The sequence below is a fragment of the Orycteropus afer genome, unplaced genomic scaffold (genome assembly GCF_000298275.1).
Source record: "Orycteropus afer afer isolate SDZICR_OR568_19922 unplaced genomic scaffold, OryAfe1.0 scaffold00253, whole genome shotgun sequence".
NCBI lineage: Eukaryota > Metazoa > Chordata > Mammalia > Tubulidentata > Orycteropodidae > Orycteropus > Orycteropus afer.
Window position 1 is genome coordinate 2,619,383 of NW_006921840.1, and position 15,205 is coordinate 2,634,587.

The 15,205-nt window shown below is 41.3% G+C and overlaps 1 protein-coding gene across 1 annotated transcript in view; it reads right to left on the reverse strand.

The window, feature by feature from the left end:
* The window catches only part of ZDHHC9 (zinc finger DHHC-type palmitoyltransferase 9), a 42,075-nt gene that overhangs the window by 22,612 nt on the left and 4,258 nt on the right, over positions 1–15,205 (reverse strand). Inside the window, exons 2-3 of the mRNA XM_007949754.2 lie at positions 7,338–7,498; positions 3,110–3,268 (exon numbers count right to left, since the gene is read on the reverse strand). Of these exons, the coding sequence (XP_007947945.1) occupies positions 3,110–3,268; positions 7,338–7,498 (320 nt within the window). The remainder of the gene's footprint in view (positions 1–3,109; positions 3,269–7,337; positions 7,499–15,205) is intronic.

Genomic DNA, 15,205 nt, shown 5'->3' on the forward strand with positions numbered 1-15,205 from the left:
AGATGAATGGGACCTTCTAAAAATTAAATATTTATGTGCTTCCAAAGACTTCTCCAAAAGAGTCAAAAGAGAACCTACAGATTGGGAAAAAATATGACAGATGCTGAAAAAATTCAGCAATGACATATCTGTCAAGGGACTTATCTCTAGAATTTATAGAAAACTCTAAAATCTCAATAACAAAAAGACAAATAACCCAGTTTTAAAATGGGCAGGAATTGTGGTAAACTGTAGTCAATGTCATGAGACAAAGTGTATGTGAACTGCTGTATGGAAAGTGAATTTTCTCTGTAAATTTTCACCCAAATCACAATTAAAAAAAATAAAGAGAGAGAGAGAGAAAAAAAGTTGGGATTTGTGAGGACATACAGCCTCATGAGATATGAATATATGCTGCCATGTTAGTGCTTTCCAGTCAATATTAAATGGGTATATAACTATAAACAAAAAAAAAATGGGCAGAAGATATGCATAGACACTTTACCAAGGAGGGTAACCAGGAAGCCAACAAACATATGAAGAAATGCATGACCATTAGCCATTAGAGAGATGCAAATCAAAACAACAATGAGATACTACTATCTTGCCACAGCACTAGTAGCAAAGTTCAGCAAGACAGAAAATAACAAATGCTGGCGAGGATGCGGAGAGATTAGGACTCTCATACACTGCTGATGGGACTATAAAATGATACCACGGTGGAAAGCAGTATGGTGATTCCTTAAAAAGTTAGAATTAGTAATACCATTTGACCCAGCCATTCCATTACTAGGTATATATCCTAAAGAAGTGAGAGCCAGGACAAGAGCAGATACATGCACACTCATGTTCATCGCAGCACTATTTACAATAGCCAAAAGATGGAAACAACCTAGGTGTCCATCATCTGAAGAATGGATAATAAAACTATGGTACATACACACAATGGAATACTATGCAACCCTCAAGAATAACCTGGAATCTGCCAAATACTGCATAACGTGGGCGAACTTGGAGGACATGATGCTGAGTGAAATAAGTCAATCACAGAAGGGCAAATATTGTATTAGTCCGTTATTGTAAAAACTCAAGGAAAGGTTTATATATGGAAGGAAATTTTCTTTGTTGGTTACCAGGGGTGGGAGAGGAGGTGAGGGAACACTGTTAGATAGGTAGAGACAATTATTGATTTGGGTGAAGAGAAGGGTAAAAAAAAAATTAAGTTGATTACAAAAGAATCCTGTCTTAATATTTATTTCTTTGATTATTAGCAGAGTTGAACATCTTTTCATGCTAATGACCCATATGCATTTTCCATTTTTATGAACTATTCCTATTTTTACTGGAATGGTGATGCTGTTTTAAAAAAATCAACCTGTATGAATTCTTTATATTTAGGAGTATCAACAAGAAAAAGAAATTCTTTACGAAAACCTTCATATCAGATCTTCTTTAAATACCAAGTTTCCTGATTCATTTAAAATGGGTTTCAATTTATAAAAATCCTATCTACATACAGCTTTTTACCATATGAAGCAAGTGAGAGCTCTCCAATCTTTGCCCACAGATTTGGGTAGTAAGAAAGCAATGTGCTAAGACACACTCCATGGTGTATATAAAGAATGTCAGACATATGCCTGTCGACAATATAACGGATTTCACACATATGGCTCTAATAGGCATGTTTATTGCCTGTTTCTGATCCCTCCCAGGGCTTAGCACACAGTAGGCAATGAATACTAAGCCCCATGTACACAGATGGAAGCACAGAACACACACCTCCATCCTTAGTAGTAGCAGAGTAGCAGTAGTAGCAGAGAGAGAATAAACAAGAGTTCTCATTCTAGTGATATGCAGCCATACAAAGTTGCTCCACCTACTTTGTCATCTATAAAATGGGGATAATACCTATCTCGTGGGGTAGTTATGAGTCTTAAATGAGAGAAAGGGAAAGAGCTTAGCACGGTGCCTAGAATATAGTAGAAACTCGATAAATGCTAGCAACTTTCTTTTTCTAGAGCATATTGCTTCCCAGATAGCCCTTCCTTCCCTGATGCTGCCCTCCAGTGGACTAGGTTCTCCTCCCCCTCTGTAAGGTGGGCCCCGCTCGAAACAGATGCAGCAGAAGAAAATCTAGATTTGCAGAACAGGCTGATTAAATAAGTATATTTCCTCATTTACCAAAGAGGTTTTTTTTATTTTAGACTCCAAATAAAACCCACTGCTGTCAACTCAATACTGACTCATAGCAACCCTATAAGACCCAATAGTGTTTCCAAGGCTGTAAATCTTTATGGAAGCAGACTGTCATATCTTTCTCTGGCAAAACGGCTGGTAGGTTTGAACTGTCAACCTTTTGGTTAGTGTCAAGTGCTTAGCCATTGCACCACCAGGGCTCCCTTATTTTAGATTCAAACCAAAACAAACTCAGTATCATCGAGTCAATTCCAACTCCCAGTGACCCTCATTGGGTTTCCGAGGCTATAAATCTTTACGGAAGTAGATTGCCTTATCTTCCTTCTGTGGAGCAGCTGATGGGTTTGAACCACTGATCTTCTGGTTAGCAAAATGCCTTATCTACTACACCACTGTTGTTGTTGTTGTTGCTATTTGCCGTTGAGTCGGACCTGACTCATAGCAACCCCTCCTTGGGTTTCCAAGGCAGTATCACTACGGAAATAGATTGCCCAACTTCCTTCTGAGGAGTGGCTGGTGAGTTTGAACCGCTAGCCTTCTGGTTAGCAGTCAAGTGCCTTAGGCACTCTGCTAAGAACTTTGTACCCTGTATTTTTCACTGAACCTTTTCCCATGGTTATTAGGGTTTTCTTCCCCCCCCAAAACATCCTTACTAGTGATATAATACTCCAGCCTATGGATGTACTGTGATTTACTTAACCTCCCACTATGCCACTAGAGCTCCTTTATTTTAGTCTAGAGCATATTTTATTTATAATTTGATCTACACAATTGATTCACAGTTGTTCTAGGAGCTTGTTTCTTATCTAAAGTGAACTGTAATCTATCTTCTCACTCCCACTGTTTTTTCCCAAGAACTGGTAACTACCCTGGCCTTTGTCTTCAGTTCAGTCCCCCCCACCCACCCAGGCAAAGTTCCCTTGGTTTTACTCACCCACACAGTTATCACAGATGCTGCAATGGGAGGCCCGGGGAGGCCGGAAGATCTTACACGTATAACAGTATTTCAGTTTCACAATCTGGTTGTTTATCTGGAAATTCTTAATACGAGGAGGTGGTCGCTGACCCTGAGGTACTGCACCATTGGCAGCTTCTGTAAATCAGTAAAGACAGTTAAAATCACAGCTGACCATTATTTGAGCCCAAAAGGAATGGTAGTCATCTAAGATACCCTGGGCCCACTGCCTTCTTCAGACTAGTATTTCCAGACCAGACTTTCCACTCACAGTGTATGCCCCTAAATTCCACTGAATGTCATGTGATTCTTTTGTGTACATGTGAAAAAGTGTTCAAGTTATTTGTCTGATTACAGAGAGCAACATTCATAAAACAAGAAATAAAAATGGCTAAAATACATAGGAAATGAAAACATCCAACTTCACTAATAATCAAAGATATAAAATTTAAAACACAAAGATACCACTTCCACCTATTATATGAACAAATATATAAACAAATAAAAAATACCCAGTATTGGCAAGAGTTTGGGGAAAAGGCCATTCTTGCACATCACCATGAGCAATATGGCAGTGGCTATTAAGGAGCTCTGGTAGCATAATGGCTAAGGCACTTGACTGCTAACCAGAAGGCTGGCGGTTCAAACCCACCAGCCACTCCTCGGAAGGAAGGTTGGGCAATCCTACTTCCGTAGTGATACTGCCTCGGAAACCCAAGGAGGGGTCGCTATGAGTCAGGGCTGACTCGACGGCACATAACAACAACAACAACAACATCAAAATTTTAAGTGTGTATATTCTCTGACTTTCTAGGAACTTATCAAAATCACAAAGAGATGTACCAAGATGTTTCTACAAGGATGTTTGTCATAGTCACTTTTAATAATGAAAAACTGAAAATATCTCCAATGTTAATTAAGGTTAAGTTAGTTAACAGGAGGTAGGTTAAGTAAATTATGGTACTTACATAGAATGGAATATTATGTAACCATTTAAAATGATGTATATGAGTGGTGACAGGAAAATAATCACAATATATTGCAAAATGAAGGTGTAAGCTAAAACAAATGTATAAAAATCTACTAATGTGCAAGAATAAAATACATGCACAGAAAAAAGACTAGTGAAGATTACAATTAGAAAAAAATCTTTAAAAATTAATTTTTTAAAAATAAAGTAATATATGCTTATTGCAGAAAACTTGGAGAAAAAGCTAGGAAATATAAAGAAACATAAAAATTACCAATAGTCTCTCAACTCAGAGATAGCTATGTTGTTGTTGTTGTTGTTGTTGTTATTGTTGTTGTTATGTGCCGTCGAGTCGGTCCCAACTCATAGAGACCCCTCCTTGGGTTTCCAAGGCAGTATCACTACGGAAGTAGATTGCCCAACCTTCCTTCCGAGGAGTGGCTGGTGGGTTTGAACCGCTAGCCTTCTGGTTAGCAGTCAAGTCTTAGGCACTATGCTACATTTTGGTATATTTCTTTCTAAATTTTATTTAACAGATAATTAATTGATAATTGATTCTGAAAAACTTGACATTATATAAATACAACTTTGTACCCTGTATTTTTCACTGAACTTTTTCCCATGGTTATTAGGGGTTTCTTCCCCCCAAAAAACATCCTTACTAGTGATATAATACTCCAGCCTATGGATGTAATGTGATTTACTTAACCTCTCCACATTGTTGGGCATTTAAGTTGCCTCTGGATTTTAATGTTTAAATGATAATGCATGTAAAAAAATCATAACATTACAGACAAACATGAAATGCCCTTCGATCACCAGCTCAAATCCTCATCCCCTCCTCCCTGCTCCAAAAATACATCCATCTGTTAAAATGAATTTCTAAAACAGAAGGAGAAAAAAAAAAAACATGTTGAAGTCTGAGCAGTAACATAGTTGCTGGCATGGAAATAGCTATGCCCGCATTGAAAGGAAGACAAAAGGACGCCATAAAAATCCTTCTATGGTGATCTGGGTAAGTCTCCAATGCTTTCTTTTAGGTTAAATACTTGGAGAAGTAGAATTATGGAGTCAAAGGATTATGAACCCTTGAAGCCCAAATTTCTGACTGCCAAACTGCTTCCCAGACTGTAGCAATCTACAGGCACACCCATCCACAGTATAATTCTAAGAACAGAATATTTTTCGATTTACTTTGATTTTAAAAATATCTGCCATATGGAACATTTCTCCTTTTTCTGAGGAGTGGGGCGGATGCTGTGAAATCAAACAATAACAGTGTGTCACACATCTGAAAGGAGGGACAGCTATTCACGAGAGGATGGTGGACGTACAAGCATGCCACCTTAAGACTCCTTTGCATATGCTTTAAATAAGGGCACCTGGAACACACTTTATGGTTCACCCTCCCCCTGAGGAGCTCTGAGGCAAGGGAATCACATGTCTTCTTCTTTCCCCACCTCCTAGCCCCACCCCATCCACAACAGACTCACTACGGCCTGAACACAAGTTGACAAAAACTTGCTGACAGAAACACAGGTATAAATGCACAGGTCACAACAGGATTGTCAAAATCTGTGCCCCCATTCAGTGATCTGGCACAAATAGCTAACCTTGTCAACACCCTACTGTGAGATGCAAGACGCTCATCAAGGCATGAGCTTGACCCTCAGTTTCTCCGTATGTACGTGGAGAAAAACTAGCAACCACAACTCACTCCCCAGTCTCCACAGATCCCCAGCAGTACCAACACTGCTCACCTCTGCTTTCTTCCCACTCGTCCCACCTCCCCCTACCCCTAAGGATTACTAGCTCAGACGTGCACAAGCCAGTTTCCCCTTTGCTTGACTAAAAGACTAGATTTTTTTTTCACTTATTTTTTCCTATCTCTATTTTTCTAAAATAGATTTTATTTCTGGGAGGAGCTTTAGGTCTGCAGAGAAACTATACAAAAAGGACGCAGAGCTCCACTATGTCCCCTCCCACCGGCACTGTTTCTCCTATGAACATCTTGCATTCCTGTGATACATTTGTTCTAATTGTTGATGCATCATGATTAACTGAAGTCTACAGTGTACATTAGGGCTCACTCTTTGTGTTGTACAGTCCTCTGGGTTTTTGACAATTGTCTAATGTCATGTACCCACCATTACACTGTCACATACAGAAAAATTTCACCTCCCTAAAAATGCCCTGTGCACTACCCATTCATCTCTTCTCACTTCCACTGAAGCCCTGGCTAGAATTTTTCAAGAAGAATTCCACTAAGAAGCTGGGAGGGGGGGACACAGCTAAAATTTTAAACAAAAGAAATACAAAAGCACAGAAGCTTTCAAAGTACCTTCCAAGAACTAAAGGCTAGCTGCAGATTGACTTCCTAATGTCTTAGTCTTACAAGTCCCAGGTCCTTTTCTTCTATTACATTTGCCTTGGATGCTAAGTCAAGCTACGTGGGTTCCTAACTAACTTGAGAATAATTTAGGTAGACATTAATGATGGGTCTGGTGGACTCTGAGTCCCTCTTAGTCCTGACATCATCACCTTCCTTCCCAGGGTTACCTCCCAGGATATCCCCTTCTCTAGCCCTAGGATGTTCTCTGCTTCAACTCTCAAAGATACCCTGGTTCCTGGGGAGTGTGACACCTTATTTATGCTCCAAAGATTGCTACCCTGAGCTGTAAACTGCCCTATACTGATCCTGTAATTGCTGTGTTTATATCTCCTAGAATTCCCATGGTTCCTAGCATACCTGCTCCCCTCTCACCTGGCACATTCCCGTGAAGCAGTAATTCTTACTTGGGGTGGTGTATGAATGGGCTTTAGAAGAGCTATGAATCCCTGAAATTACAACCCAAATTGTGTGTATACACATGCAGACAAGAACATTTTTATGGGGAGACAGTTTACAGCTTTCATCAAAATCTCAAATGGGTTGGTAACTCCCCAAAAGTTAAAAAAAAAAAAAAACCACCATCCTCTTACGAACAATGCAGCAGATCTTGATAACAAATCCCTCCTGAAATGCAACCACCACACAGAAGAATTAAGTGCATGACTTTAGAATCTTGCTATACCTACCTTAACTCAATTCACAGCATGGTTATGATCTCAAATTCTGGATCTCAGAGGAAAAAGCTCAAAGTGATTGTTAATCTGTAATTACTATTCTGAATCCTTTCCCATACTGATTAAGGCCACTCACTACACAGCAGCTTACCAGCTAGTTAGGCAACTCACCTATCTCCATTTCTATGAAGGCTGCTTCATCTGGTAGAGCCCGAGGAATCACTCCAGGGTCACTAAAGCTGGTCCTCAACAATGTAGCCATGGAGAAAAGGAAGAGCAAGGCTGCAAACACGGGGATGGCAGGAGACAGCTGAACAGCCAGGTAGCGGCATCTGAAGAAAGCCGGCAGTTAACATTTAATTATATTACTCTATATCGATCTCTAATTGGTGCAAGAATGTCAATCTGGACTCCACAACAAAATCAGCAGAGCCTCAAGGGCCGGGATCATGCTTTTATTTCTCCTGATTCACCCACTTCCTAGCTTATGGTTCTGCACATAGTAGGAGCTCAACAAATACTTGATTGATTGATGCCACCTATAACATACTATGGAAGCTCTGGTAGTGTAGTGCCTAAGGCATTTGACTGCTAACCAGAAGGGTGGTGGTTCAAACCCACCAACCACTCCTCGGAAGGAAGGAAGACTGGGCAATCTACTTCCGTAGAGATACTGCCTCGGAAACCCAAGGAGGGGTTGCTATGAGTCGGATCCAACTCAACAGCAGTGAGTTTGGTTTGGTTTTTTTTTTTTTTTTTGGTTTGACACATGGTAAACACTAAGTCAATGCAGCTACTAACATTATTATGATTCTCTATCTCCCAGAGTCTAATACAAGTATGAGAACAAAGAAGCCATCAACAAACACTTGTTGTCTTGAACTGAATTCAAACCAAGTAAATGGGACTATGTGATGAGAGTTATCACTGGCCTATTTTTATTTTCCTCCTGAGGCATATTTTCTTCTCCATCAAAACAGAGATCTTCTTTGGAGGCAGACAGTAATTGCATGAGCAAGGACCAGAGGGAGAGCAGAGAAAGTAAGCTAAGAGATGAAGATGAAGCAAGCTGCTGTCCATTCAGAGTAGACAGCTAACTCTGCCTTTTATATTTGCTGCAGTTTTGAAACAATCCCCATGGGATCCTACCCCTGGCTCCCTGCCACACATACAACTGCATAAGGGGATGCAAATCAATTGTAATATTAGGCTAAGCAGTTTATTATGAAGGTGATCATATGTACTGCAACTGGAAAATTATTTTAGGGGTTGTTTTGTTGGCTTATGGAACTCTGGTGACACAGTGGTTAAAGCATTTGGCTGCTGACCAAAAGGTTGGTGGTTTGAACCCACCAGCTGCTCAGCAGGAGAAAGGTGAGGCAGTCTGCTTCCATAAAGATTTACAGCCTTGTCAACCCTATAGGGGTAGTTCTATAGGGTCCCATACGGTCACTATGAGTCAGAATCAACTCTGTGGCAGTGGGTTTTAGTTTTGCTTGCTTACTTGCTTGTTTTGAACCAAAACCATTGGTCTTAGCTTCCTTATTTTTACACTTATTTTTTAATGAATTACTTCCTTCTCCTAAAAGCCAAGGACAGGGGAAAACTTCCAAGAATTGAGGAATCTGGCCAGCAGAATTGAGGATAATGATGTTTCTGGCATATCACTAGCTTATGGATTATCCTCCTTCCATTGCTCCCCTTCACTGGTACATATATATAATCAAGAAATGAATTCAGAAACGAAAGTCACCTCCACTTATCAGAGACCCAAAGGACACAGGAGAAACATGAGGCTGCATTTTGCGAACAAGCCAAGTGAAATTACTGCACTAACATAAGGCAGTCATCTTTCTAGTCACTGCTCATCATTAAGCTCACTTTTGAAAACAAAGATGGATTTCAGGCTTCAAACTGTCCTAGGTCTACAGTCTCTAATCAAAAGTCTTAGAAAAAGCAGAGCTATCTGATTGGACACTAAGGGAGTGTAAACTTTTTTGATTAAAGGGAAAGGCTTGAGAGAGAGCAAAACAACCACAGAAAACCAAAACTAATGCTACCCCCATTCACAGAAGGACCCGAGCTTAACTCAATCCAGTTCCAACACCTGCTTCTAAGACCAGACAAAGGACAACTTAGATTTGGATTACGCTACTCCACCAAGGATAAAGATCTCTGTAATCTCTACACAGACTATCTTCTGCACCTGCTAAAACAATCCACTCTGTATGTCAACAAGCGCACAACAGGCCCATTGTCTTGTTCTCCAGAGATGAGGCTGCAGGCAGCCAGCTGTCACTAGTGAGTGGGTGGGACTTGGAAGGCAGATGTGGGACCAGCAGGCCTTTCTACTCTAAGGGAATTCAGAGAGGCAGAGGCTGACCGTTGTGAATGACAACCCATAGTGTCTGTCTTTATTAGTTATGATCAGAAATGCCTCCCTCAGGACAGTATAGAAAGAGTCTGTGACCTGCATGATGATACTGGGGAAAAGAAGGACACTGAAATGTGCACATAAGATACAGACAACAGAGACAAAGTATAGTATATGCACAATACTGCATGACCACTAACACCAAACACCAGACTACAGATAAATGCATAGACAGGTGAGAAGATCAGGGGGGTGTCAGCAAGCAGGAATACACCCTAGACCAAGGATAGATTTAGCTAAAGATAATCTCATATATGCACTTGTGCTACAAAACTAGCCACATACATTACAGAAGCAACAGAAGACAAAGTTGGAGTAACCTCTCAGAGACAACCATACACCTTGAGAGAGAGAATCACCAGGCCTGCTGACTCGGGACCATAGTCTCAAGGGACACCGAGCTCAACTGGCACAACATAGTACCCAAAAGTCTTGTTCCACAACCTACTTTAGTGAATAGCAACTAGGGTCTTAAAAGCTTTCAAGCAGCCATCTAAGATGCAACTATTGGTCTCTTCTCACCTGAAGCAAAGAAGAGTGAAGAAAATCAAAGCATCTGGAAACAATAAGTCCAAGGACATGATGGACCCCAAGACCAGAAGAACTAGATGGTGCCCAGCTACCAATGCCAACCACTCAGAAAGGGATCCAACCTGGAGATCCTGGATAGAGTGGGAGGAAAAATATGGAACAAAATCCAAAAACACAAAAATGACCAGAATTACTGGTCAGACCGAGTTTGGTGTAACCCCCAAGACTATGGCCCCAGGTTACCCTTTGGGCCTAGAACTGGACTCACTCCTATGGAGTGGCTCTCAGCCCAACAGCAGAAAGACCTACATGCAGAACACCTATCCCAAAGCAATGCACCCACATACTCTAGGGAGATACAGCCCTCAAAGCAATCAGCCATGGAGCATCAGAGGGACAGCATTCACGTGGAAGGAAAGCTGGACAGACAAGAGTGCATAGTTAAGAAGGACAGAGGGAAGGGGTAGTCACAGGGACAGGAGGGGAAGAGAGTTTGTTATGGTCAGGGATGGTAATCGGTGCATGAAACCAAATGCACACAAACTGCTGAATGTAAAACAAATTTTCCTCTGTAAATTTGCACCCAAAGCACAATAAAATTAAAAAGAAAAAAGAAATGCTTCTCTCAGGTTAGTCCCATTACAGTAAGCTGGTACAGAAACAAGCTATGTGACGATTTGGTGGCTGTTCCCAATACTGACCTCAAACATCATTAACTTGTCTTAGTGAACAACCAGATTTGTCAGCCACAAACGCAGCCAACTATTTTTGAAATCCCTTAGTACTTCCCATCTATATCACTTGTTGGAATAATGATATCCATACACTTCTTGAAACAAGGCTCTCCTTTGTCTTCAAAGTACCAAGAAGCCTCCTTCCTTCAGGAGGTCAGAAGTTTATTTTCTCCCTTATAATTTTACAAATGCAAACATATCCCCACTAAGCCTTCATTTCTACCACCTGAAGATACATCATCCTTTCAAGCCATCCTCTGCCAACTTCTTGACTGGCTTCAGGCTTCCATAGCTGGGCTAAATGACCAGACTTTCACATGTCCCCATGGGCCACATAGTGGTACTGACCAGATGTAACCAGCAATACCAGGCTGGGTCAGTGTGTCATGTCCCAACCCCCATCCCTAGCATGCTAGTTCATGGGAGGGACAATGATAATGCCACAGACTTTAAGTCACACACACACACACACACACACAAAAAAAAAAAAAAAAAACCTCAAAAGAGATTCATGAGTGAAGCTGGTAAGAAACCAGAGATTCCATAGTGGGGCCACGTGTCACAAACTGGCAGCTCAGATTGGTGTTCTGTAAAGTACTCTGCTTCTAAGTCTCCCTAATAAGCTTTCTTTCTATGTTTTTGTCTTCTTTCTTTTATTAGTGCAATCAATCAATCAACAAGTATTTATGGGCCTAACAAAGGAAGAATAAGAGTTGATTTTGTTGGGGAAAACATAATTAACACATCCAACAGCTAAAGAAAAAGATAAGGCCAATAATCAAGCATTTGAATGGTGATTCAGACTCTTAGTACTAAGTGGCCAGAGAACTCTCTTGGGGAGCTGGTGACTGCCTGAAAGTGCTCCAGTACCAGCAGTTGATGACTCTAAAGAAGAGCTATGCTTGGAACAGTGGGAAGGCCCAAGGATCAGAGCCCATGAGCCTCTGGTCTCACATGATAGAAACAGCATTTGATCTAAGTCTTCCCCAATACCATGGCTGTCCTTTTACACACTGCCTATCTCTAGAGCAAAGTAAACATGTAGAATCACCCAAAGGACTGTTTCAAGGTTCTTCGGCTAACTAACAAAGTCAGCTGAGAGGGAGGTTTCCTTGAACACTACAAACCTAGTTGAATATCAGCCTCCAGATTGGCAGATAGCTATATGAAGGTCAGAGGAAAATGCACGAGCCTGTTTGGCTCTGGTGGCGATGGGAAAAATGAATCAGAGACATTTCCAATTCTAAGGTGATGAGCCATTTCTCACAGAGGAGGTTCAAAACTTCTACCCAGGCAAAACTGCTCAGTAGTTGCCAAATTCCAAAGGGAATTAGAATACACTCCTGCTCTAGCACTCAGAACAGTTCCCTGCTGCTCCAAACTCCATGGGCCAATATTAGAGGCTCTCTATTAACTGATCTTACCTAATCGCTCGACAGAGCTCTGATGGTACAGTGCCTAAGGCATGTGACTGCTAACCAGAAGGTTGGTGGTTCAAACCCACCAGCCACTCTATGGAAGGATGATAGAGCAATCTATTTCTGTAAGGATTTACCACCTTAGAAACCCAACAGGGGTCACTATGAGTTGGAACTGACTCAATGACAGTGAGTTTTTTTGAGATCTATAATCATTATCATTAGGTTCCTGTCTTCTCATTACTCCATTCCAGAACATCTCACTAATTACCCTGAATTAGCTAGCTTCTTGCTACAGCAAGAGGCATAACGTGCCTCTTTTGTTCTTAGGCACAATACCAGCTATGGCATCTCTGAGATGGAAGATTTAGAAGACCTCTTCTCTCCCTCAATAAACATCTCAACTGATGTCAGCATGTTGGGGAACATCCTTGTTCTTTGTGCTCGCTTTTCCCAAAATAGAGGATTACTATACCCAATTAAGACTCATTCTCAAAAGATGGGAGATGTATTCAGTGGAGACTGACAGTGTGAAACTCATTACCACGAAAGGTAGTAGCAGCTGAAATTGTACAGATAAATTCTGAATGACAGAGCCATAAAGAATTGTTAAAGGAAAGCAAACTGTTCAGGAGACACAACCCAACACTTCCACAGGGAATGTGTTTATCAGGAAGTTGAGTTTAGCTACAGACTGTAACAGATTGATAGCAAAGAGGCAACTACGCCTTTCTGAAACTGGCATTTGGTTGGCCAAGTCACAGACAGAATCCTAGGCTACATAAAGCACAAGACTGACTTCCATACAGCAATTCTTTACAGAATGCTCTTGTTGTTACAGTTCATGATAAAGTCATTTTTCTTTCTTCCCAATCTCACCTAAGAATATTCTTCAGAAACCTGTACCTTGTTATTATTACAGGCACTAATATTCTGTTGGGAGCTCTGGCAGCCTAGTGCCTAAGGCACTTGACTGCTAACCAGAAGGCTGGCGGTTCAAACCCACCAGCCTCTCCTTGGAAGGAAGGCTGGGCAATCTACTTGCGTAGTGATACTGCCTCTGAAACCCAAGAAGGAGTCGCTATGAGTCGAGTCTGACTCAACAGCATATAACAACAACGATATTCTGTTGTGTTGAGGTTTGGCTTTGGTCTACTTAGCCCTGTCTCCTCAAATCTGGTCATTTTGGATAGTCAGATCTGCTTTACTCTATTCCATCCGTCTCCAAGGACATGGTGCCCCCTTTCATCAGGAGCATATGCAGAGTAGCAAGGTAGGGAGCACACACTGAGTACTTTTTCTCCTAATCATCCTCATCCTGACAGCAAGGACTAGAAGTGGTCATAGAGGCAATGGGCCCCTCCCTGTTAACTCACAAAGCTGCTTACTTTCTAAGTTCACATTTAGAAATGGGCTTCCCTGTTCCTGCAAGATTACCAGAATGCCATGCCAGGATGCTCTTAGTTTTCCACAGAGATGCCTTCATTTTTCTAGGAGCATGAGTTTGGGAGACCCATATAACTTAGATGCCACTAGGTAACACAAACACTACCTAGTAAGACCCTGGAGTATGCTGGGCTAGCATTTGGCACGATGCACGCATTCAAAGTGTAGCAATGAGATGAAAGGCAGCGTTGTATAGACACATTAGTGGGACAACTTGATCTGGATGAAGCAACCTCTTCTGTGGGCCCAGTTTCCTCACCTGCAAAACGATAGGTAGAGTCTCCAAAGGCCCTTCCAGCTACATCACTCTGTGAGTCAAGATTGTTAAATTCTAAGTACATCTAGAATGTGTGAATCCAGCAACATTTATTGACTACCTATTCAAGGAAAGGCCTGGTGAAAGGCATCATGGGAGCCATAAAGACATAGGAGATAATCCCTGACCTTGAAAGAGCTCACATCTAGCTGTCAGACAAATACGAGTGAAAAGTGTAGTAACAACAGAATTCAGAAATATAAGAAATGTCCTATGATTATTTGTTAAATATGTGGTATATCTAATTTGTCCTAGGAATACAGAAATTACAGGAAAAGTTACATGAAGGAAGGCACAAGAAGGAACTCGAAGGAGGTAGAATTTGGATAGGCTAGGAGAAGTGGGACGTTTACTGAGCAGCGGTACAAAGCTTTGAAAGTGCATTTGCTTCAATGACTCCTCTGCCAATATGTACATCAAAAGCACCCACGAGGACCAGTTTGACAGAAACTGGTTTGACAGCGTCTTGATATGATTTCCTCTGTATTTTGCACAGTGAGAGACTAACTACTGATCATAGCAGCAAGTTGCTTCTACTTCAAGGGTCAAGAGTCAGACAGTCATTCTTGCTGCAGATAAGACCGAGAACTTTGACCCCACAAATGATCTGAGCACACAGGTCAAAAAGAAAGCAAGGAAGCCAATTCCAGAAGACAATATACTTGGTCCTTTCCCCAGGACCATGCTTTCATCAGGACGTAGAGTTTGACCAAAGACCACAATAGCCTTTCAGTAGCTGGACAGCTCACAGGTTGTCACTGTCATTCTGCTATAGTGCCCTGACATTCCAGGCCAAGCTGGTGGCTATGTAGTCAGTGCACAAGCTGGGCAAGGTTTGGGCAGAGAGGACTGAAAATAGTTCATGTGCTCCATGGCATATGCACTCACGTCTCCCAAATACTTCCTGCTAAGAATAAATCAGGAGATTTTTTTTTAAGCACTGCACAATTTCCACTCTGTTTTTAAATTTAAATACATTAAGCTCCCTATTGATAATCTTCTATATTCTCTTTCTTTCCTTCTTTTTTTTTTTTGAGGGGGAGGGGAAGAAGCATGATATTTGAGTCTTCTAAACAGGTAAAAAACAGGTAAAGAGGAGCTCTGGTAGCATAGTGGCTAAGACACTTGCCTGCTAACCAGAAGGCTGGTGGTTCAAACCC